A 26,292-nucleotide genomic window follows, 5' to 3' on the forward strand; every position below is an offset into this window, starting at 1 on the left:
CCTTCATTCATATCAACTTTGATAATCAAGTCGTGACAAATTGAATGATGTTGAAGTTTTAATTTTCAAAGTTTGAAGATTACATTTTATAAAAGCAACCTAATCATATCCTCAACTCTTTTGACTTGGCTTTTGGCTCAGTGCTCTTTACTATACACATAACACCCCTATATGTACCCTATATGAATTACCAATCATATTTTCAGTGTATATATATTTATTTTCTCCCTGCTGAACAGGACCCTGACCAACCTGTGTAGCAACTGCTGAGTTGCTAGTCCAACAACTGAGGCCAAGAGCCTGGGTGACCCAACTGGCCCACCCGCTAAGGTCAATTTATGCTTTGTGTGCCAGGTCTGTAATTCACCTCTCGTTTACGTTTTCTGGTGACGTTGTCGACGAGTCACAGACAGTATGAATTCTCAAAACTCAGACAAGTAGTGCGACGTGTCGTTCGACACATGTTGCTCAAAGCTAAAATTGACCATATACAGAACTTTGTGTTCATTGCACTCTTTATAGATTTCCAAGCGAAAGCAGGATTCCCAGGGATGAGCGGGTCCAGACGCAGTTTCTGATTGACTGAAAGGGGGGTAGAGAGCGCTCGGCTGTGTTCACTTGGACCGCGCACGAGGCGGTGTTGATTTACCATCCTGTCCCTATCAGAACATAACTCGGATGGCGCTGAGTCGGCTGAAGCGGACTTCGCAACGTTCGGCACCGTGACTCGCTCGGCAGTACCTCTCGTGGCTCAAGTCCGCTTCAGACGAAGCACCTCCGTTCGTGTGTCCGAAAACAAGCGCTCCCGCGCCCCGCTCATCCTAGGAATACAAATTTAGCAAACAGCGTAGGTGGTAGAGAATGGGTAGAGAGAGGCCGTCTGGGAATCAGAAAGTCCCTGGTTCACCCCCCAGTCCACCCAGTCTGTGTTGAAGCAATCTGGGAACCCATTCGGTAAAAAAAAATGACATTTGTGTAGAAACAGAACTCGGTTTGGCTCCTCCCCTTTCTTAGTCCACTTCCTTTCGGGTGCTTCTGTGTTTATTCCTACTAACAACAACATTACATGTTTAGGGCAGTGTTGCCGACAGATTCTGTCTGGAGAGAATAGTGTCTAAGTGTCCCTGGGCAACATTCCCTGGGCACTGTATTAATAGTGCCCCCTGCTCCTAATAATTAGGATGGGTAAATGTAAAGGAAAAAATTCACCTATGTGCAAATGTAGAATGACAAAAAAGCTCCTCACTGCCTGGCAGGTGTGCCAGTAGGATACAACAGTTGTGACAACTCACAGAAATTTGAGGGGAGGAATCAATTGGCATAATGACTAAAATTGGGGAGAAAAAGGGACAAAGACGAAATATAAACAATTATAATTTAAATGTTGGGAGGAAAGTGGGCGTGTCATAACAAACATGGGAAACATTTTGAAGTTGAAGATTGATTGATGGGTGGATGTCAAATTGCTGTTCGTTTTTTTGTTTAGTTTTTTTGCAATAAATAGCAAAATAGGTGCACAATATGACAAGTTAAACATGAAGACGATGGGAAAAAAAAGATGGCATGCAGATTAATTACCGCTTTACTAATATTCTGTTCCACATTTGACCGGACCATGAGCCCAGGCTGGACTATGAATTTATATTCAAGGGGATGTGGAGGAAAATGATTCCAAACCCAACGTGTTTGTCATTCACACACAGTAGGAAGCTATCAAACTAAACACAGACAGACCCAACAATGATGGGTGGAGGAGGGGAGGATTTGGCCAACTAAAGACTAAATCCAGGTCAGAAACAGTCAGATTAGCCTCTGATTTGGCCGACAAATCCCAGGAGGTGGCCTGGTGCTTTAATGTGCGAGAAAAAGACAAACCATTTATTCTTTTACAAAAGTAAATTGTATTATATTTGCAATGTCACAATACAGTACACAGAAAGTACACAAAACAGATGATCATATGTACACAAGTGAAAATAAAAAAATATGTATATGTAATTCACAATCAACATGGTAAAAATCCAACATGAAAAGTATGCTTCGTTGGGGAGTTTAAGTAAAATAAGTGTAGCTGTTGCAGAGGTACTTAAACATTCTGTGGTGGTGCATTCTTCTAAGCATGCCATGACTTCAGCAACGGGAGATTTAACCTAAACCCGAGATGTGAAGGGATTGGACAGAAAGGCATTTAAAGGCATTTAACATGACCCGTTTGCTGAACCCTTGTACAAGCATTCACTTTATACCCTCACACACCAAAGTCCAAATGAAATGGTTCAAACTAAATGGGCAAAAACTGGAACAAAAGGGAGGGAAATGATATGAAAATGAGCACCTTCATCGTGCTGCACCTTCATCATCAGGGCCATAATCACCCAAGTGCATGCTGATCTTCTTGAATGTTCCTTTGGAATGACTGCTTTCAGGACAGCTGAGAAAAACATCAGCTTTCCTTCTCTTTGGCAGAGCTGCTGTGGATGAAGTTAAGAGTCTCAGCGATTCTACCTTTAAAAGCACAATACCCATTACATGGCTCTATTTCCAATTCACTCACAGGGACCACACACACGCACGCACACGCGCACAAACATACACACAGAGAATACCAAATGAGGCTGTGGTGCAACACAATTTCCCAGATGGTTTCAGTGATACAAAAAACAAAACGGATAGAAAGCCATCTATTATGCAGAGGGAGGAAAGAAGAATAGTAAAGGCTAATTTATACTTTGTGTTGTACAACAAAAATAAGTAAAGAATAAATTAAGCCTAACAATCCATATGCTTCTTTATAAGAAAAAGAAATATATCAACAACCTTCACTGCATAGAATCAACTTGCTTTGCACAAATAGCAATAGTTATCGACATCACATTACATGGGGCCACTGCGTGAAAATGGAGTGGACTGCCTACTAGATGGAGACAGGCTGAGCCCATTACCAACCCAAGTGGGGAGCTATAATTGCAGAGGGATAATACAGTCAGGTTTTGTTTTGTGTCTACACTAATCTAACCTCACCCTGCCAAGCTGGCCCTTTTCAGAGACACATCACTGCAGCGCTGTGATCTGACCAAAACAAGTGATAAACCTCCCCTCTGGGAGGTCGTCGGAGAGGGGATGCTTTATCATTTTGTGTGCCCTGGTGTATCTTTCATTCGACAGCACACACACAGAGCTTTTTTAATGTACACATCCATTTGAATTTATATTTGAATTTGAGTGCTGTTGGGGATAAGCCAGACTTAAGTCCTATGAATGACCACCCGCTAAATCCCACTTCTGACGTCTATTTTGCTTTTGTGTGCCTTCTATTCCCGTCTGACAAAACGCCCAAGCGACTTTTTGCATGTCATGATGACACAGTAATGGAAACACAGCTGAAGTTCCTCCAAGTGCCAGCTTCAGTACAACTCAGTTGAGGTTACAAGGAGTGAGACTCCTGAGTCAGCGCAGAGACAATCAACAATACACAGCACAATCAAATTCCTTCACGTTTATGGTCCCCCCATGACCTAAATACACCACTTTTGTTGTCAAGGCTATAAAATAAAGACTATCAAAGCGGAAAAAACAAAGGGTTTATAGGCACGTTGCCTCATAACAAAAGACTGGTCTGAATATGTGTAGGATGGTGTTCAGTGCATGATTGAGAGATTTTCTAAATGCAATGCCAAGCAGGATTATTCAACTGCTGTGCTTAGCATGGATTCATTATTGCAAGAAAGTACAGCGCTTGTTCGGTCTGGAGTGCATTACTGCTTTTAGCAACAAAATCCCTTTCTTTATTTCCTTGGGGAGACAGAAAAGATGGAAATTCACTTTTTTTCCTTTCTGGTGCTCCCCAAACAACTTGAGCCCATTAGAGCCAACAATAAGTGATACGACCTAAGGCCTCTGGCTCGAGTCATTTCATTATGATTAAGTTAAGCAGAGGGGAGCAGTGCTCTTGGAGTGAAAGGTAAAAATACAGTTTCAAGCACAGTTGTCAAGGCGCATGGCTCAAGAATGTACTGATAAGAGCACAGGGTTCTACATTCACTAAGATAAATCCTATGGGTTTTGTTTACTGTTAAATAACAAAAAAGAAATTAAAGAGAACATGGAGACTTTGGACTATGACTAACCAGAGGGACTTCGGTATTACAGTAATGTTTTGATAGACACAAAAACACAACCCAATAAATGGCAAAAAGTAAAAATGTTAAAATATGTTCAGTTTTTTGTCTCATAAAAAAAAAGAAAACAGAAGGGAAATTTTGGGAGGTGACCCAAGGTGAAGAATTCTGATGGCAAAGTCTACAATTAGGATGAAGGTCAGGGGTCAGCAGAAGGCCTGCGGTCAGAGGTTTCCCTCATCCAGCATCTTGTTCACGCCGTCGCAGATCCTCTGGAGGTGGCCACGGTAAACTTCAGAGGGCCCATAGAGAGCTGCCAGGAAGTCACAGTCGGCAAAGTGATTGAATACGTGATTGACACGCGAATGGCTCTTGGCTGTCAGGTGGCGGTTGATGGCCTGGTGTAGCAGTTCGCGGCAATCATTCAAAATGGCGCTCATGACGCGCCGGTCAAAGGTGAACTCGATCTGGTGGAAACTGACCGCTGTCATGGCAAGAGTGTGGACCTTTTTCCTGTGAAAGTGAAGGACATGAGAGGCGGTCAGTTTCTAATCCAGGCTTAACCTCATCTGTGTGACCCAAAGCAAAATGCTGTCTGTGGGGCAATGCTAAAAATGTCTGTGTCTTGATTTTATTCTCAAAAAGCAGCTTTGAGCAATTTTATTTCACTGTAATTTCCATATTGGCAATAAAAAACATTATTTTCCACACCTAGCATTCCTGTCGTGGAATGACTCCTAACACACAAATTGCTTCTACTACAGTATAGCATTACTGAGATATAATGGTAAAAGTGAACTTCTGTAATCCCTCTCCTGCTAGCATACAAAAAAATATATATATACATATTTCCTCCCAGGTCCCCACTTTAGGGGTCTTGGCTCTTGACAAAGACCAGCTTCCTGCAATTTCATCAGTTCTTAAAAACTTCTTAATACATGATTTGGTTACATAAGAAAAGGTGTCTTATATGACGTGTGACAAAAGTTGAGTTCTCAATCTACTGAACTGAATCAGAAATAGTTTATTGGCCCAGTGAGTGCATATGATTAGATAGGTTGCTCTCTGCATTCCCACAATAAAACAACTTGGTAAGAAATAGAATGAGAAACATAAGTGTTGTGCTACTTTAAATTGTCTTTTTATGCTTTTTTTGCTATTGTTTGCTAATGTCTTTCTTTGGTCAAAGTGAAAGTGTTTCAGTGGAGGTTTTATAAATACTGTATAAAGTATTAACAAGAGCATGTGACTAAATAATACCTACAGTACATTGGATCCATTGGAACACAGGATGTGGACATACAAGATTTCCACCTGACAGTGACAATAAGGTCTGTGCACTACTAGTGTCCCCCGTCCTCACCTGAAGCTTTCAACAAGCACCAGCTCCTCGTTGCTGAACTGGTTGTTCCTGTAAAGGACACCCAGCTTCACCACCATCTTGATAAGGTTCTTAATGATCTTCTGGGACTCTTTGCGGTTACGCGTGTACTCCTTGGTAACGCGGTAGAGCTCGTCTAGCACCTCGCTGCTGGTGTCATCGATGAACAGGTTGGCCACACTCTTGGTAGCCATCTTGCTCATCAGCTTCTTCTGCGCCTGTAAGGCTAAGTTCTTGGTGCTGAAGGAGTCCATGGTCAGATCTGCAGAAATTGGTGAGAGAGATGAAGAGAGGGATTTAAAAACGATTTAAAACTCCCATTCTTAGCTGGTTCCAGAGAGCTCCTAAAGTTTAGGACACTATTTGTTTAGGACCTAAACGAATAGTGTCATACTTATATTATCAAAATATACACCCTCGGCAGGAATGACAGCCTGGAATAGGGATATAACAGATTTTGGGCTAGAATTGGACTGGGATGCCATTTGGGACAATGTATCCGGTGCATCAAAAAATCCAAATCATCAATATATACATTTTAAGTTTTGTCACAGAGCATTTGTAACACCCAGAATCAGGCATCGAATGCGATTGGCACCTGACCCATCTTGCACATTCTGTTCCCCGGGAACCTTGGGCTCTTTTGTCCATATGGTATGGGAATGTCCGGGATTATGGAGTTCTGGAAATGGAAATGTGTTGGGGACTTTAACAGACTTAATGGAAGTAAAACTGCCAATGGACCCGTTCGTACATCTTTTGAATGATGACTCTAAACTGGCTCTTACTGGAAAGTCACGCAAAGAGTCACGCAAAGTCTGGCTGGCAGGACTTACAGCAGCCAAAAGGATTATATAGTCCAACGCTGGAAACCTCCACATGACTTATCCAGAACACACTGGCTAAGGAGCTTTTTGGACATTGCCTATCTGGAATTGTCATCGGCAAGGATTAACCATGCTCAAAAGAGCACAATGTCACTGTGGACAAACCTGATATCAGATCTGAAAGACCTGCTGACTCGGTGATGCAGTGGATGAGTTGTGTGATGCTTGATTGATGGAGTGGTGGAGGGAGGGCGGGATGGAAAGGATTGGGGGAGGAAGAGTGGGAAAAGGGAGAAGGGTGGGGGATACCGAGTTCAATAATGATGATTTTTTTGTACTTGAAACGCTTTTTTCTCTGTATGTAAAATCAATAAAAATTGAATAACAAAAAATAAAAAGATTTAAAACGCATTTTAAATCTGAGGTTGTTTTTCTTTTGTATACTATTTAAATAGTTTTGAGAAAGAATGCTGCCATTTGTCCCAAAGTGACTGCAAAAGATTGCTGCCTATTGTCTCAAAAAGCTTTATACCCTGTACATATAACATGTATAACAACGCAATGTGACAAAGCTCTGTTTACACAATGCTGTGCTCCCTACAACTGTATATACATTCCCCATTTTAACCGTTTTTATTATATTTTTACAATTGCTTTGGCAATGTAAACTAGTGCTGCACGATTCTTGCTCAAATGTGAATCACGATTTTCCTCCATAAGAATTGAGATCACGATTCTCACACGATTCTCACACAATTATCTTGTAAATATAAAAAAAATCGTCATAATTTAAAATCGAGATCGCATAGGTGTCTGAATCGAGATCACAATCTTTTTTCGATTAATCGTGCAGCACTAATGTAAACGTATGTTTTCTCATGCCAATAAAGCTCCTTTGAATTGAATTGAAATGGGGAAAGATCCACTAATTACCTAAATTTAAAAGAGAGCATTTAAATGTCATAATCACCTAGTGATCCTGACATGCTCCATAACAAAGCCCCCACCTACCGAGAGCCCCCTCAGCCAGCTGGTTCTGGGACAAAAGCAGAGCCACCACACAGAAACCCCGCTAGACTAAACCAAATGATAGGAAATCAAAAAGAAAATACTACCTGACATATTGGAAAGAATCAACCAAAAACCACAGCAAATTGGAACGCTATTTGGCTGTAAACAGAGAATACACAGTGGTTGAATACGGTACCTGAGCGCCGTGACTGATCCAAAACTAAGGAAATACTTGATTATGTACAGACTCAGTGAGCACAGCCTCGCCATCGAGAGAGGCCGCCACAGGCAGGCCGGGCTCCCAAGAGAAGACCCACTGTGTACCTACTGCACACACAAAATGAGGTGGAAACAAGAGTTGCACTTTTTAACTACCTGCCAAATGTACCAAGACTTCAGAGACACATATTTCCCACTGATTAAAAACAAACACCCAAAAATAAGTTTTGAAAACATGACCAATAACAAAAAACATCCAGATCTGCTGATGTGCAAACACAGCAGCAAGATTTGTGAGCTGTTGTGACAGGAAAAGGACGTCCAATGGAATACAACCACCGTAAAGACTGACAATCATCTGTGTATCGAGACACAGAGAGTGGGAGAGAGACACACAGAGAGAGAGAGAGAGAGGTGGGGGAAGCACAGACTACAGAGCACTAGATAAAGTGGCAGAGACAAAGGAAAGAAAGGAAGGAAAGTCCCTCTATTTAACACAAATCTGTGTGGGCGTGTGCATGTGTATGTCCTTCGTGTATCTCAAGAACCGGCCAACCGATCGACTTCAAACTCTGCATGTGTGTTGCCAAGGAAGGACACAAGGGTGCCCGTGTGAAGTCCGTCGGATTAGCGGTTCTCCAAAGAATATCGATAAATCCGCAAATCCTCATATATATGGAGAATGAGATCCGTATGTCCGTGTCCCTTTTATGCCCATATATGGAGATCCCTGATGTCGTCAATATGACGTCATAGTACTGTTGTCATAGAAAGGCCTCCAAGCCCTATGATAATAGGGTACCACTACTGCAGTACTCTGATAACGGATACTACGGGTATTGCATAACCCGAGTGGGGCATGCGTTCTGAATGGGCATCGTCCTAGTCTCTCTATAAGTTCAGTCTCCGTGAGTGAGTGTGTATCATTCCGTCCTTTGCGTATCTCAAGAACCGTCTGACCGATCACCTTCAAACGTGCCGACGACCGAGGGGAGCGCGCGGTGCCCGGTGTGAAGGCGGTCGGACTCAAAGTGCTATGATAATGGGTACTACTACCACTACACTAAGTACTCTGACAATGGGTACAGTGGGCACAATGGGCACAAGGGGTATTGCATAACCGGAGTGGCCGTTCCCAATGGGGACAGCAGGCATTGTCCTAGTTCAGCGGTTCCCAGACTTTTTAGGCATTGCGCCCCCTTCTACATCCTGGGCTGTCCCACCCCCTATCCTTAGAAAAATAGCCTATTTATAGCCACATTGAAGGCATCACACATGCACAAATAATCACAAAACATGTAAGTAAATACAAGAGAGCACAGACTTTAAATTGAAACTACACTGTCACAAAGTTTAAATTAATTGCAACAAAGTTACACACAAGGCAAGGAAAGGAAAGTGTTTTTGTATAGCACATTTCAACAGCGAGACTTTATTGTGCTTTACAAACGTCACTTTTAAATAGCAAAGAGGAAGGATGAGGGCAATGACACACGCACAGGCTCATTGGCAGAGGGCCATCATGAGATAAGATGGGGGGGGAGTGCTGTCATAATTGAGCCCCATTAAATGAAAGAAAATCATTAAAATGAATGAAATTGCAGCTGAAGAGCATTTTGGGTACATTAATTAATTTGTTAAAATGTAAGTTTTTAATTTTGGATTAAGCTTTTACCAAAGTTTACAAAGGAAACGTTTTAATTGCATGCTTTTACTTCATGAAAAAACCCATTTGTTGGTTTAATGGTGTATTATTATTACATCCATTTAAACCACCATTACATTTTTATTTTCGCACCCCACTTTAGGAATCCCTGTTCAAGAAAAGCAACCATAAAGACACAATGAAGGAATGGTTTCTTACATCAGATATTCAATTCAGAATAGTGTTTATAATGACAATAATGAAACAATGCAAAGCCTGATCCTTTACATGGAAAGAATGTACTCACTGTATGGCATCAAAGTGATCAAGACCTTTTTCCACTGCTGTTTTTTAAGCACAAAGCCACCCACTGTTTCCTTCATGAGACAGTGAGTCACGGTAGCGGTCAAATTAGTCCAAATATCCCTCTGGGCATACTGTATGAACATCTCGTACTAGGTAGTGATGAGCATATTGTATCATCATAGGTACCATGTACCATGAATTAAAAAAGAGCTAAAGCACAGGGAAACCAATAGGAGTGTTTGTATAACTGTGTGTGCAGGAAAGTGCACAACAGACAGTGCCAACTCACACATCATTGATTTATTTATGCATGTGGCGGTTTTCCCTTTGTGTGCATGTGTGTGTTAAACCAAAGTGACTCAGAGGAAGGCTGTCTTGATGCCAGCCCATAAATACATGGGGTCAGAGGAACCATGGGCTTTCACATCCCTATATCTTCCTCCATCAAATGAGCCAGGAGGACCATTTCGCTGATCACTTCTTCAGCTCCCAAAACGCAGTCCCATTTCAAATAAAGTAACATCCTCAGTGTTGATTTAGCTCTGAGAGCGTGAAAATGTATCTATTTGTATCAATGTTTTACACACTCAAAGACAGTGGTGGAACGTGACTCAAGTACATTAATGAGGTATTTTTACTTCACATTTTCCGGACTTTATACTTCTACTCCACTACCTACTGTATCAGGGGCCAATATTGTACTTTTGACTCCACTAATTATTAGAAACTTTTGTTATTAGTTACTTTGCAGATTTGTATTATTATAAAACATAAGATTTAGCACTTACGCCCTATTTTATACATCAGCTGAATTTTTAATACAGGCTTTTTACTTAACAGAGTAATTCTACTTTGTGGTATTGCTACAGTACTTAGTACTTCTTCCGCCACTGCTCTTATATTAGAGTTAAATGAACACAGAGTATTTTTCTGTGTACGCCCACTTTAGGACAAAGTAATCTAGCAAACTGAAAGAGAGCAGCATCGAGCATTCCACACACAACAATGTTGTGAAGTGGGACACAATGTTGAAAGATAGGACAGAAATGGCTCTGTTGAGAATAACTACAATTTCCACATTTCAACAAGAGGAAACAATGTTTCAGATGGCCCCAGACAGTACACTACGTACGTACTGTATGCTTTCTTGCAGTGTGGAGAATCCTTGGCCTCCATGAATGCTAATGCATTGTGTATAGAAAGCATGTGTTCACATCTATTCATCTCAGAATGCAATGACAACATTCAGCAAAATAATCAATATATGATTTATTTATGCCGTGTAACATTGTGGCGTTCCACACACACACACACACACACACACACACACACACACACACACACACACACACACACACACACACACACACACACACACACACACACACACACACACACACACACACACACACACACACACACACACACACACACACACACACACACACACACACACACACACACACAGTCTTTGTGCAGAGTCAGACCAGTGCCTGGAGCATAAACAGTGATGATCATACATACATGTGCACACTATAAAATTAACTGCAAACACATGGTACGGAGAACATTCATGAAAAAGAATTGGGGCAAATGTAGTATGAGTGGACTGCAGCCCAGGCACCAAAGCCTTCAGTCCAGGAAGAGATCCAGTCCCATTCAGTGCACTAAACATTAGAGATCCCACATCCACCCCTATTCCAATTAAATGTGCATTATGCATAATACAGTGGAAGAGGAGAGAGGGATGTTTGCCATTCACTAGGATAGATTTGAAAATACAGTACAAGGCAATCAACCATTGTATATCAGTTAATTTAAACACAACTAGCCTATGCCCCAGAGAACTAACGGGCTCAACAGCCAGACTTTATTTTCTTGATGCATTTCTTTGTCAATAATTTGCTAAATGTAGCCTATTAGATTGATTGATTGATTTTATTTGGTGACATAAAAAAGAGCACCAAAGCACTTTCTGACATACAGTCAATGTATCACTAGGATGAAAACACAATAAAGCCTGGGGGTTTATTTCCATTGTGGTCCTCTTCAACAAAAAAAACACTAAACAACATAACAAACGACAACACAGCAACAATACATTAGACCGATATACATCAGAAACTAGACCAATACATGTGCAATCAATGCAATTTTACATTATTTTAAACCAATAAATGTGCAGTCAATACATTTCACCTATTCTAAATAAAGTGCTATGTACCTACACTACAGATTAAATTACAATAAGGGATATGAATCCCTTCCAGATTTCCCGCCCAATCTTACCCCACATGCAAATAATAGAGCATTGTTGTAAGTCTATATGACCGACAAATTGCTTATCTGTATGCAGGCAAGTAATAAACTAGGTACTATTTAGCTCAGCAGACAAAGTGAATAAGGAAACACCCCTGCTGTGTCGTGTGCCTTGTGATCTTTATTCTTGTCAGTAGTAGGCCTACTGGAAGGCAGTATGACTTTCATTCCTCTCACTCTCTCTTTGCATTGCCTCTCTACGAATATCAATAAGACTCCTTGGAGAGAGGCAGCGGGATGCTTCCCAAAGAGTATGAAGAGAGTGGAAAAGATAGAGAGAGAGAGAGGACGAAGACAGAACATTACACCTCTATCTTGAAACACCAGGGAAATTTAGTGTTAGTGTTGAAAAAGAGAGGTGATTTATATACCAAGTCTCCTGTTGAATTATAAGTGTCCCTTTCTCCTTGCCTCTATGATGCACATGTAATCAAGGTTCTACCAAGCGTTGGAACTGGGATCACAACGATGAAAATCATGGAGAAAAGCTTTAGATGTTCATCGCTCTGTTTATCCGTGGACAATTTAGACAAGAAAGGATACAAGAAGGGATACTCTACAGTCACCCTCAATCTTATGGATCATTTCTAGGCTGTCTCAGAGAGCCTGAGCGTCACTGTAAATGTGCACTACTAGTTCACAATGATATTGCATTCTCGGTTGATCACAAAGGAATAATGCATGTTGCAGTTCTCCAAACAAAGTCCTAAATTATGCTCGCTCCTTATCATTAATAGTAATTTATGTTTAAACTAATGCTTATTTCGTCAGTGATCCCTGGTCATCAATGTAAATTGTTCACATTCATATTGCTTTGGCGGTTGTTAGCAAAGGAATAATGCTGCATTTACAGTTCTCCAAAGTCCTAAATTATGCCCACTCACTATCATTAATAGTTATTGATGATTAGACTAATGATCGATACATTTTTCGAATATTTTCTTTTATTGTTTAATGTTTACCATTTTGCCATCTCTTGCATTTGGTTTTTACTGGGAAGATTGAGTGGTATGGTCTCTAAACAACTCAGTTATGTGTGCAGTTGCCTGTAGTTTTCCTGGAAGATTCTGCCTTCTGCTGGAGCACTCAGATCAGTCCATGCAGAGATGGCAGGGAAACCCCATTAACAATGCACTGTCGCATTCTGCCTAGTTAGGGCAAGGTCACACATGATGTGTGAATGCAGGCGAATAATCATAGTCTGCAGAGGCTAAATTTGCATCTCGTCATGCTGAATGAAGGCAGCGCAGGGTCTGACACACACGGAAATCGGTTTGCTGCTTTGTAGTCTGTTTGAGTGGTTGTGGTTTTTGGTCACATGTGGTAAGAAAATTATAGCCAATGGCAGCCAAGTGGGGTCAACCACACACACTTCTTTGCTCTTGGTTGAGGCCCGGTAAATGTTCACTAAAGTTGAACAGACTCAATATGTGAACTAGGAAAAACTATCTCTAAAACTTTCCTTTTATTACAGAAACTGAGTGAGGTTCATGTTTATGCAAAGTAAGGGAAAGGTTATTATTCTAATGTCCATATTAGTAACACTACAGGCTTGTATTGTTCACAAAAGGTAATTTAAGGTAGTTTTTCTGGGGTATATCCTAATATCCAAACTTGTCATGGTGTTGTTTAAGAAGCAGATGACCTTTTCATAACTAACTAACAATTAATTAATTCTTATGTAATGAGTAATGACTGTTGTCATTTTATGAGACTATATAGAGTTGTTGGTCCATTTCTTTTGTTTATCATTCTATAGCTGTCATGGTTCTCAAAATGTTGTTTGACAACATGAAGAAATAAAACCAAAAGGCACCTGTTTGAGACTCTCAGCATATTGCCTATTCAAGCCTAGGGCTGTTACAGTCAAAGCTGTCAACATTACAATGCCGATGAATAATACCTCAGAGAAATAGAAGAAAGAAATAGAAGAAAGAAATAGGGATAGCTATGAAGAAATAGGGAGGAGAGAAAAAGAAGAAGGAAGTGTTTGTTTTTCATGCCGTCAATCCAAACACTTTCAACGTGTGATGCGATTGGCACTTAGGAACATCTGTCTGTGCCTTTACTCAAAGCAAAAGAATGACATAACACATCCCCGACGCCCTCATGAAAAAGACTGACAGATATCCTCACCCTCGATCTCTCATTTTCTTTGCACATCTTCGCTCTCCCTCTCCTGCTCCCCAAAGGGAGAGGAGTAAAGCCTTCATAAAAAGGGCCCTGTGCTTAGAATGATGAGAAGGTTTTCAATCAAGGATTGCTTTTCCAGTGACTTTGCAGCGTGAGAGTTGTTAGTGCCAGATCTAAAATATGTGTGAGTAGGCTGGTGCCCAGGGATAGAGGCCAGCCAACCCTGACACCCCATCTCTCACCGTATTTATGGTGACAAACTTTAATCGATTGAAGGCGGAACGAGACATGACAGCGTCAACAACTGCTTTGTGTTCAGGCAAAATACTTAAGCCTCGGTCAGCAGCTCGCCTGCAATCACGTAAGCAAATAAAAAAGCAGATGCAGATACACAGCCGTGTGTGCGTGCATAGTACACAAACCTTGAAACCTTGATATGGGCCCTGGCTGGCTGGTTGAATGGTATTAAATGATATCAGAACCAGAGCCAACCAGCCAACACCTGCTCAGCATAATTAGAGAGACTGTTATACAAACAAAGGAAAATCAACAACTAACACCTCTCTCAGAATAGGCCAGTATACATTCAGCCGTGACAACATACAGGCTAATAGCTGGCAGGCAAACATGACTCATGGAAATGAAACTGGAACCTAGCGCTGTTCAAAGCTCTCTTTAGTGATAGCCAATGACTACGTCTGGCTCTTTTACTCTGGCACACTCACCCCTTTGTATAGGTGCCTATAGGCCTGTGTGGTCTCCTTCACAGTATAATCATCAGTTTTAATATACTGTAACTCTGAGATCATTCAAAGGAAACCAGGTGCATTTAGATCAGAGATTACTCTCTTAAAAGGGTGTACCATAAAATATATTTTCAATTAAGGATACCAATTCTATAATCCAATAAGGACAGAACTCCACAAAGATCATTTATCAGCTTCAATTTGACAGTGTTACACTCAGCATATAGACCTATTTAACACTTATTTCAACAGAAATATCACTTACAGTCACAGTACATCCCCTTTTAGGTTAAATTAACATTGAGGACTTTACTGTGTAGCCTGACTAGAGGCTATGAAAGGACGTGAGAAAAAAGAAATGGTGCAGGCTCATAAGACGGGAAATGTCCTGGGAAATGTCCTTTAATATCTAATAGCCACATCAAGTCAATAATAAAGTCAACATATTTTCATCTTAAAAATCCAGCAAGAATTGTTCAAACAAGACTTAGAAAGACGTATCCATGCCTTTATCTCTAGTAGGATAGAATATTATAGTCTTCTCTCAGATCTCCCCAACACAGCTATCAGTCAGCTACAGCTCATTCAGAATGCAGCTTCTAAGAACGCTGGACACATTCATAAATTCTCAGATCTCTGCATTGGCTTCTAGTCACAGAATTGATTTCAAAATATTGGTGATAATCTTTAAATCACTTTAGTGCCAATATACATCTCTGACGTACATTATGAACTCTCAAAAAGTCTCAGATCGTCCGGGACTGGTCTAACAAAACATGGACAGGCAGTGTTTAGCTAATTAGCCTGGATAATTACTAAAACGTTTATGTTCTTTTCAAATCAAAAACCACCTAAGTGGAAAAAGCGGCACTCCAAAATAAATACTGCAAGACAGTATGATGATTATACTGTTTATGTTCTTTTATTAAGAACAATTTTCTGCTTAAAATATTCACCTTCAACCCGTTTCTTTTTAAAACAGGTTATTTTAGTCTGCTTTTAAATGCCTTTTATGTGCTTGAATGACTTTTTATGACTGATGTAAAGCACCTTCAATTGGGTATGAAATGTGCTATACTTGGCATGAACTTGCCTCGTCTAAAGTTCAGGGACAGATAAAGCAGGACACTGGGGCAAACGCATCCAAGCACTTAGCTCCAGTTGAGAGTTGTTTGGGAGGATTCCAGGTTGCAGCCTCTGCACTCGCTTGTCACTCATACTTACTCTGGTGTGTGTCAGGTGAAAAGGGGCCAGATATTGGATACACCTGTAGCTCTCGCACAACCAGATAATCCCCAATACAAGTGAACACACCATCAAAGTCTTATTAAGGCCCACACAAATTTCAAAGACAGCTTCACTTGGGCGTGACAGATGTTTACACCAGCCTCGAACTCTATGAAAAGGGATACAATCATATTACTACATGAGAAATTCTATTGTTTGGTTATGGCCATCCAGTGGTGTGTTCTACCGTGTTACGCTATATACGTAGTGTGACTGTGAACACACACACACACACACACACACACACACACACACACACACACACACACACACACACACACACACACACACACACACACACACACACACACACACACACACACACACACACACACACACACACACACACACACACACACACACACACACACACGATTCCTGATGAAGCAAGTTGATTTTATGTAATTTGAAAACATTCCAATGCCAAAACATGTCACTGGACTTGTTCACACTCTGTATCCTTTTCAATTAAAAAGAAAGTAATTTTCTACATAAAATGTCTCTGGCATATTTTTCACAACAACCATTATATTGTGGGGTGTTTCCAGCTCCACCTCTATAAATACTATTTTATACACTTCTACACTCCTGCCAAAATTACACAGACACTCACAGGAAGAGCTTTGCTTTGGACCCTGAAATGTATATTGTTTTATTTTTCTTGAAATGTATTAGCTAAGCCGCAAAAACAAGCTATGAACAGATGCTATAATTACCACATAGCTACCAGAGGTGTCGCCAAAAATATTAAAAAAAGCAAAGGTACACAGTATGACTTTAAACTCAACCCTCCATCTTCCAAGGCTGTATACTTATGCTACACCTGCACCACAACACAAGGCCATGAAAATAACAGAGCATAGCTTGGCTTCTGTTGTGTTGTATAGCATGACTTAGAAAGTGACACAGCTGACATTCCTAGTTGAATACCATGTGTCACTTGGACCTTCATTTCTCCAAAACCATTAATACTATCACTTAATAATTTGGTTATGAATGAAAGGAGGAATGGACAAACATTTGAAGGTTTAGTATGGTTGTAAGAGACGTCACCTCAGGGCTTGGTCAAGGCCAAGGTTGCCTAGGTATTTAACACGGCCGTTGTGGCAGAGGCACACTGTTTTTTGACTGTGTTTCTTAAGCTGGTGGTCTGTATCCTGACTGTTTATTTATTGATGTATTTATTGTATGCTCAAGTGACAGATCGGCTACAGAGAATAAATATATTTTGTTTATGAACTCAACAGACCTTTTGGACATCGGTTATTGAGCCCACGTCTGAACTTCCTCGGCAACCAGTAGTACCTTAAGTATAGGACTTGGGCACTACAATGGTAGCGGTATATAGTATACAAATTATGTTATGGTCATTTACATATCGTGGAGTAAAAATGGCAAAATTCACTGTTGGTTAGAGTGTAAAACCAAATGTGAGTGTAGCGTTCTGCATGTGCCGCAAAAACTGCCAGAGGAGTAGCGAATCAAACGTATATAAATGCATATTATAAAGATAGATATACTTTAGCTGCAATTACTACTGTATACTGCATGTTGCCTTTTGTCAACCACATGAATTAAAGTAGTAGTAGTAGTTGCTTGGCCAATGGCCATGAAGATTATTTATAACCAATTAATGCCTACCTATTCCTCTAAATCACTGGGTGGGCCTAAATTGTGTCAGAAAAATTAAGGCCAGGTGAACTACTTTCTGTATGCTTTATATATTCACTTACATTCTCTGATGTTAGTAACCTGTATTTGCCTACCACAAATTCCTGAAAGGAGTTTTTGTGTGTGTGAGAAGTAATCAGGACAGTGGGGCTACATTCAGAATCTGAATGACCTTTATTTGGCAAGTGTCTTACAGTATAAGGAATTTGTCCTGGTTTCCTAGTGCTGCACTCTTTCTAAGAAGAGTACTAACAAGCAGAACATTGTGAACTTGCTGGTAAAAAGATAGTGTAGATTCACAACAGTGCTGTACTATGTATCCATTTCAGTGTTCTTATACTATTGAGGAAACAGGATGAATACCTGCGATAATTAACTGTTCTTGGGAGCTACTGGCGCACCCTTGGTGCCAGTACAACATCCATTCAGTAGAAAATAACAATGTTCTGTTCAGTTTTCTCACTTTCAGTTATAACTTACATTATATCAAACGCTCAGAATTTCAGGGTGGAAACTTTCCTTTAATCCAATATAAAAAAGACTGATGGGCTGTCAGTGCTTCAAACTTGGGTACCATAATGTGATTAGAAATTGGGCCTTTGTCAAATCACGTGTACCTGTAACAGAGGGGTGAGGGGTCTGACTGGATTCATTGACTATGTGGTTTCAGGGGCAAAAGTCTTGATTGTTTTTTCCAAACAATGGGCTAGAATCCAAACAAAGTTTGTTCACTGGAGGGGGTAAGAACAGCTCCCCAAATCCCCAGATCTTGGTACACAAAGCTATTCACAAATGTCGCCAAGTTTCTGCAACAATAGACAGATGGAATCAATACTGGAGACTGGTAGGCAGTAGCTATTTACAGGGGAAATTCTATTGTCCTACTTTGTACAATAGCCTGAAAAATTACTTCTGGGTCAAAAGAAAGATGTGAGCCCATACATTATAGCAAGTTTGAAGAGCACTGAATTTGAACCAAACTAGCACATCACAGGCTACATTATATGACGAAAAAAAACTGTAATGGAAACATAGATTTTCCCCCAGCTCTAGGACATAAACTTTATGCCCTTTGAGAACATAATCTTTGTTATTGGTAGATGCCCGTTTTGTGTTCAAAGAGGACTTATAACCACTCACTGAACACAACCACTTTTAACAGCTTTTGAGGAACACTGAGTGCTGTTGCAATTTAATCTTTCATCGAGTTTTGTAGCATTACTCCCCCTTTCCTCTCCCCTCTCTAACTGTTGCATAACATACTGACTGTACTAATAAGACTGTACTTTACTATGTGGTGTAGTACAGGTGCATGTGTACTGCTCTTGCATATGTGCATATCTCATTGTGGCATGATATGAATGCCATGTGCATGGTAATGAGATAATGGTTCATACGTATGCTTGAATACATGCACCATGCATGATGTGGGCACTTATATGCATTCATGTAACATATTATTAGACATCATATGATGAGCATGTGGAGTCTTTCATCTTCCTATTTGTGTATGAGGGATCATGGAGATCTGCTCATAAGGTAGAGAGACAGCCTCTATAAGAAACCAGCCCCAACCTGCCCTTTTTTACAGTCTTTGCAGATCTGCTGAAGCCCTCTGAGCAGTTAATAATTAACGTGCCGGCATATAATGGATCATGGATTAATAATTTAGCTCGGCGATTTGGAGAAAAATAGACCTGGAGGCTGGTTGAAGTCTGCCATGATGCAACAGGTATGGCACAATAAATGTAGGACAGGGATAAAAGGTCAGACTACTAAAGTGTACAGTAAGTAAGCTAGGAGCCCGCAAAATTAATTCAGTAACATCAACTTATTCTCATGCATGTGCAATGAGGCTGGGAATAAAGTAGCAAAATCATTCCTACGGCGCCCTGGGGCCAATGGAACACAGTCAACGAAAACTCGCAATTTATCATGAAGATTTAGAACCGAGCAGTATCTTCTTGTTAAGTACCAATACAATTGTGGTGTCTCGGCAGTCAGCTATAATGCATTTGTGGAAAAAGAGAGGAAAGATGTTGGCTGTTGAACATAAAGTCTACTCTGCTGTCATGTGATTACAGTTTAACTGCTATCTAAACCAGTATGCCGTTATATATACACAGTAGTACTAGCACATTGTCGAAAGCATTATAAATAATGCACAATATAATGAAAGCATTAACCAATGCTTGATCTTTAAGTATGGGGGCCAAAGACATTTAGATTATCCTCACCACACAAGTGCAAGGCACAGTATGATGAATCCTTCACCTCATTCCCAGAAAACATAATTTGTTAATTTGATTTACTTCTTCACAAAGGCCACTTCATGTGGAGCAATTACATTCTCTCTCCAGGAGAAAGGTTAACACGTGTGATTGTTGAATATCTCTGTCCCTATCTCACATACACATGAACACACTCAAAATAATGGCATGATGTCTGTAAGTAATGTGGCTTGCCCAACAGCTCTGTTCTTTCTACCTCGAGCAACATACTTTAGGTTTCCAAGGCAACAGAATGCCACCTGCCCAGACAACTGAACTTTGTAGCCCAGTAAAAGCAGGTCAGACACCTCTCGTTCTTGTCAATGAGTTGCCATGGATCCACCTCAGCAGGAACAGCAGTAACTCCACCATTGTTGAACAGATAAATGTTTTCCCTTTCTTAGGAGAGAATGTGCAGGAAGGCAGAGCTGAGAGCTTGACTCTATTGTCAGCTTAGAAAAACAGAAACTCAGATAACTGGATTTTCTCAAATACAGAAGCTAACCAACCGTACCCAACATCAACTTACTGGTTATCTGCTACTGCAGTACCAACTGAGATTTGGGCTGCAGAGGAGACAAATGACAACAGGGGTGGTAGCAGTGAACACTAAATCATTTCACCAACAACACAGTTGATTTAAGCAGCGAGACAACTCTGACTCCCAATTCAAGGTCGTAATTCACTTGACATGTCTGTTAAGGCTGCTATGCCCGATAATTTGTCTTGCTACCTGCCAGAACATAACCTACACAGTGGGGCTATTCATCCAGAATGAAGCCTTGTTCAGAGCAGAGGCTATAGAATGTAAACAGAGAAATGTGTTGCAAAACATATCAATGTTGGCAAAACATATGGGCTGTGCTTTCAGCCTGTGAATTGATAGCCTGCTACTAATGCATTGCAGTCAAAGTAGGTTGAGCTTATCTCCAAAATTGTGATAACACTTAGGCTACTGATAAAAAAAACTTTGCTGTTTAACTGTGTAGTTAAAAAGACAGCCGGCTAACTGTGAAATGGTCACATATAAATGTGATGTAAATCCGAATTTAGATATTTTAAAAAGTCATTTTATGTCAACGAGGCAAAGTGCAATTTATTTCAATAAAAGTTTAAGACCCATTTAGGGTCTTAAACCTTTATTGAAATAAAAAGGGAGCGAAAGGTTCCTTGTAAATCCCCCCTGATTGTAATTTGACCACGGCCTACAACAGTATGTGGTCTCCATCTTGATGTTATGTTTCAGTAAAGACTGCTGAAGCGCACAGATCTACATCAGTGGTTCTCAACCTGTGGGTCGGGACCCCCAGGGGGGTCCCCACATGATTTTGGGGGGGTCCCCAGGTGACAGTAAAGTGACAATTTAAAATGTAAATACAAAATAAATAAATAAAATGAAGAAAAAAAACATTACTGCATCAAAAGTAATCAATAAACTATACTACAGTATAAAAAGTGGTCAAACATTAGACAAATTAACAAATAATATAAGAAAGAGGCACAAATTCTGAAAATAGCCAATCTACAAGCTCACTGTGAGCTTATGTAGATCTACTAGTTTCACAATATTTATCTGTGGAAGCCAAACTAAATGTAAAGCCTCAATTCCAAGTGCTTGTCAGGGTGGGGGGGGGGGGGATAATTATTTGGGGGGTCCCAGTTCAAATATGATTATTTTGGTGGTCCCAGTGCAAATATGGTTATTTTGGGGGGTCACGGCGCCCTGAAAAAGGTTGAGAACCACTGATCTAGATCACTAGAAGCCAATAACGGTTTGAACTTACCTTTTCTTTCTGTTCATCGACCGGATGCGGGGCGTGAATGGGACAGATCAGTGGAAACACTACAAGTTGACAACTTAATCAAGGCAAAAATCTCAAGTCTTCATTATGGCAACGCATAACAACAGGTCGCTTCTACCCGTATCTCCGTGTTCTTGTACGAGGAAACGGTGTCGTCTCTCTCCTCCACAGTGTGACCGTGTTTAGTATCAAGGTACTGATCAGTGATGTGTAAATTATTGAAAGAGTGTTTTCTTCTTCTCGCTGCTGTGAGATCGGTTACAGGAGTTTGAAACCCGATTCCTTCAAGCCAAAAAAAAAGTTTCAAACTTGAGGGACCCAGACAGACGGCACCAGATTGATGTTGAGTTCGGCCAATGAACGAGCACAACTGAAGTGGACCAACCCAGCGTTGCCAGGTTTTGTGAGAGAAATAAGCAACCAGGTCTATGAAAAGAAGCGACTATTATATTAGGCCACATGAGCACTTTAAACCAGAGGATATAGGTTATTTGAAAATAGCCGATCTAAGCTCACTACGCGTCGCGAGCTTGTAGATCTACTATTTTCAAAAATTTAAATTTAATTTTTTTTTTTATGTGAAAAAATTGGAATATTTTTGACAAATACAAATTACTTTGGGGGATCCTTGACATAAGCAATTACACCTTAGAAACAAGCCCAAATAGGCAGCTACTGCTACACTTTAGAAACAATTAAGCCCAAATTTAAGCAGCTACACTTGTTTAGAAACAAGCCCAAATAAGCAGCTACACTTTAGAAACAAGCCCAAATTAAGCAACTACACTTTAGAAACAACCCCAATTAAGGAACTACACTTAGAAACAAGCGCGAAAAGCCCCCAAAACCCAACAAGCCCAACGTCGCTTATAATAAGTCGACATGGCAACACTGGGACCAACCCAGTTAGCCCAGTAGAAAGGCCCATTTAGTGCTAGGACGTTCCCTGCCCCCAAAACAACGGCTTCCAGTCATTATCCTCATCCAGCGCACACACACAGTCCCAAGGTTGAGAATTTCCCAAAGGAAATGGTGTTTGGGGAACAATGAGCAGGAACTGTGGGGAGCACTCAGTGTTATTTGTCACCAGCAAAATGTCAGCCTCGTTAAATCATAAATCACAAATACATATTTTCCTTTTGTATTTTTTCATCCATCAATTTGGCTAATTCTAATCTTTCTAGATGTGTTGATATTTATTTACAGCTGGCCTGAATGGTAGTCACACTCACTCTCACACGCACACACACACACACACACACACACACACACACACACACACACACACACACACACAGTATTTCCCATGTTCAGTACTTCTACTCCACTACATCACATCACAGAGGAAAATATTGTAGCCTAATACTCCATATACTAGTTACTGTGTAGATTTGGATTATTATTACAAAACATAGCCTACATTAACTCTCTATATACATTTCGGCCATTTGAAAATAGCCGATCTACAAGCTCACAATGCATTGCGACGTAGCCTCGTTCCCAGCCTAAACATCTGCAATGCCACGCAGATCGGTAGATCGGCTATTTTCAAAAGATTTTTATACATTTGAACATTTGTGAAATGGGACATTCTGCATAATGTGTAGGTAGGCCTACTTTCTACTTTTGGATCTTTAAGTACATTTTGATACCAATACTTGTGTACTTACTCAGGTAAATTTTACAATTCTGGACTTGTACTGTAACAGAGTATTTCTACATTGCAGTATTGCTATTGATACTTACTTAAGTAAAAAAAATAGTTTACTTTTTCCACCACTGACACACACACACACACACACACACACACACACACACACACAGCGTCGTTACCAGACATGTTTGAATCAAATGCTTGGCTGCGGATGTTTTCAAGACAGGGGTAGTTTCCCTTCAGTCTAATGAACACTTCCTAGCAGGAATTCCTGAGGTCAAAATATGTCCATTGTGATTCAACATGTGTTATTTATGCTCCGCCGGGTGTCAACAATCAACGTGGGTTTATGCACACCGAACGATGCGTCATCAACACATCTGGCTCTTGGACAAACAATGGTAGTTTGTATTGCGCAGCTGCAGGGCTGTAATAATCGGCGTTACAGTGTATATGAGTGGTGGGAAACAAGTAAATGAGTACATTTACTCAAGTGCCGTACTTATAGTAGGCTACAATTTTGAGGTACTTTTTGGAGTATTTCCAATATCCAAAACTTTTACTTCTACTTCACTACACTACATCTCAGAGACAAATGTTGAACTTTTTACACCACTTCAATTCTTTGAAAACTTTAGTTTCTAGTTACTTTGTAAAACATACATGAAACCAGTTAATATTTGGCTATTTGAAAATAGTAGCCGATTTGCTATGCTATTTTCAAAGGATTTTATACATTTGGAAACTTGGGAAATGGGACATTGTGCATAATGAGTACTTTTATTTTAGTAGGCTACTTAAGTATATTTTAATTTTTGTACTCAAGTATATTTTGAATATTGGTTATTATTTATTTGTAATACAGTATTTCTACATTGCAGCAATGTGAGTAGCCTTCTTTTACCACCACTGCAGTGTATATGATACATTTGTATAAATATAATATTAACGTTGCCAAAAACACACATTGAAGTCTAAAAGTAGTATGTTTAGATCAGGTAGGCTATTCTATGAATATCTCATAGCCTAGATATCCCTCATAATTCTGCTTGTACAAAACTTTCTCCATTGAGTACTGGTACCCCATCTAGTGGTCACATTGGGTTACTTGCATAATGCAGATGGATGGAATGCAGGACAACTGGGCACTATTGTGAAGTGGGCTCAGACAGTAGCTTCTGGGAACCCAGATTAGGCTCAGAGGAGAACTGGGCACTTTAGACAGACCTTTATTGATCTCATTGGGGAGATTTAGTTGTCATGGCAATGCAGTATAATGTTACGAAAAACAAAGGACAGTGACAGTATAGCTCCTAGCCTAATAGGCCTACTACTAATAACAAAATTGTATGTTAGCTGACAGCTGTTAAGTTTATTTAGTAAAGATATCTACATTATTTTCCCAAAGATGTATTTTGATTTGGGAAATTGTGCAAATCCCGTGTGTGTCAAAATTCATTCACAAACACATTGTTCAAAGGGATGAACAATGTGAACAACAACGCTTATTTCTACCGCAGATTCCCACATTTTTAGACACTTTATGCACTTGAAACGTGAAATTGGACATTCTGCATAATGAGTAGCCTACTTTCTACTTTTGGTACTTTAAGTCTATTTTGATACCAATACTTTTGTACCTTTACTCAAGTAAATTTGGAATTCCGGACATTTACTTGTAAGGGCATGGCCCCACCGCACTTTTATTTGACCTCTGGGGCGGAATCTGCCAATGCTTTGTCAATGTAAATGTGTGGATTCATGGAAAAAGTACTTTTTTTTTTTACTTAAGTAAAAGTATCAAGACTTTTACTTAAGTAAAAAAAATCACACCCTGTGTGAAGTGGGCGATGTCTTGCTAGCTAATCACAATACTGAATGGAGTCAACCAATCATGTACAAAAGATAAATACTACTGATTTTTTACTGTGTTCCAGGAAATCTTAACTGCAGCGGCAATTATTTTGTAAGTTTGGCCAGATCTGTGCTTTGCCACAATTCTGTCTTTGATCTCTTCTGGAATACCCTTTGATCTTACCATTATCATTTTATCCTTTTGCTTTTCCTTTTTTGGGTTCTTCTTTACGTTTCTCACCAAGTCTCGTCTCTTACATTTATGGATTATGTTGGTAACTGTGTTCTTAGAAATCTTAGGTTTGCCTGAATTTCTTCTGTAACCTTGGACAGATCTATGCTTTGTCACAATTCCATCGTTAACCTTTTCTGATGTATGCTTTGATCTTAAAGAGCCACTTCTAGGAAGACTTTCTATTTTCTTCTCAATATCGGTTTTCCCTTTTCTCATTTCAGCCATAGTGATCTTTGACTTCTACTTTACTGTTCTCACGAAATGGACAGTATCTAAGTAATACACTAGTGTTACATCACAGTGGTTTTAGATTAGTTTCGTCATATGTATCATTAGCCAATCACAGCATGTGTCTTGCTAGCTAATCACAGTACTGAATGGAGTCGATCAATCATGTACAAAAGATAAATACATTTATTGAAACACTCTTTATGATGGACAAAACCATAACTTAAAAAAAAACAATGTATGTTTTTTTTAAAGTTATGGTTGCTTATATAGGGCTATGCACATGTGTCATGTGACACTGGCCAATCACAGTCCTGAATAGATTGTGATTGGCCAATCACAGCGCAGGATAATTGTACAAATTTCCAAACCTAACTTTTAGGGGCGGTTTCACTGCCCAAGATATTTGTACATTTTTCCAAATCTCACTTATAGGGGCGGTTTCACCGCCCAAAAAATAAGAGTACTTTTCCACCACTGCGTACGTCTCTGGTGTCAACAAACTCCACATCCCAGAAGCCTCAGCAGGATGATGAGGAGGCGTGCGACTGACGATGACGACCGTGTTGACGTGTCAGCTGGAGGA

The 26,292-nt window shown here is 40.1% G+C and overlaps 1 protein-coding gene across 4 annotated transcripts; it reads right to left on the bottom strand.

The window, feature by feature from the left end:
- Positions 1-1,889: 1,889 nt before the first annotated feature.
- On the bottom strand, positions 1,890-22,029 carry tnfaip8l1 (tumor necrosis factor, alpha-induced protein 8-like 1). 4 transcript variants are annotated; one of them, XM_080430181.1, is made up of 4 exons: positions 21,718-22,029; positions 20,463-20,499; positions 5,482-5,761; positions 1,890-4,631 (listed from the first exon to the last, which is right to left on the bottom strand). In XM_080430181.1, exons 3-4 carry the CDS (start codon positions 5,751-5,753, stop codon positions 4,343-4,345), a joined length of 561 nt encoding a protein of 186 aa, XP_080286307.1. In that variant the 5' UTR covers positions 5,754-5,761; positions 20,463-20,499; positions 21,718-22,029; the 3' UTR covers positions 1,890-4,342. The 4 variants fall into 4 exon arrangements, with proteins under 4 accessions (XP_080286307.1, XP_080286306.1, XP_080286309.1 ...); XM_080430180.1 differs by lacking the exon at positions 20,463-20,499; XM_080430183.1 differs by lacking the exons at positions 20,463-20,499; positions 21,718-22,029 and adding an exon at positions 7,534-7,643.
- Between the last annotated feature and the right edge of the window lie 4,263 nt (positions 22,030-26,292).

Source organism: Gymnoscopelus braueri, assembly GCF_963280865.1.
Source record: "Gymnoscopelus braueri genome assembly, chromosome: 6".
Classification (NCBI taxonomy): domain Eukaryota; kingdom Metazoa; phylum Chordata; class Actinopteri; order Myctophiformes; family Myctophidae; genus Gymnoscopelus; species Gymnoscopelus braueri.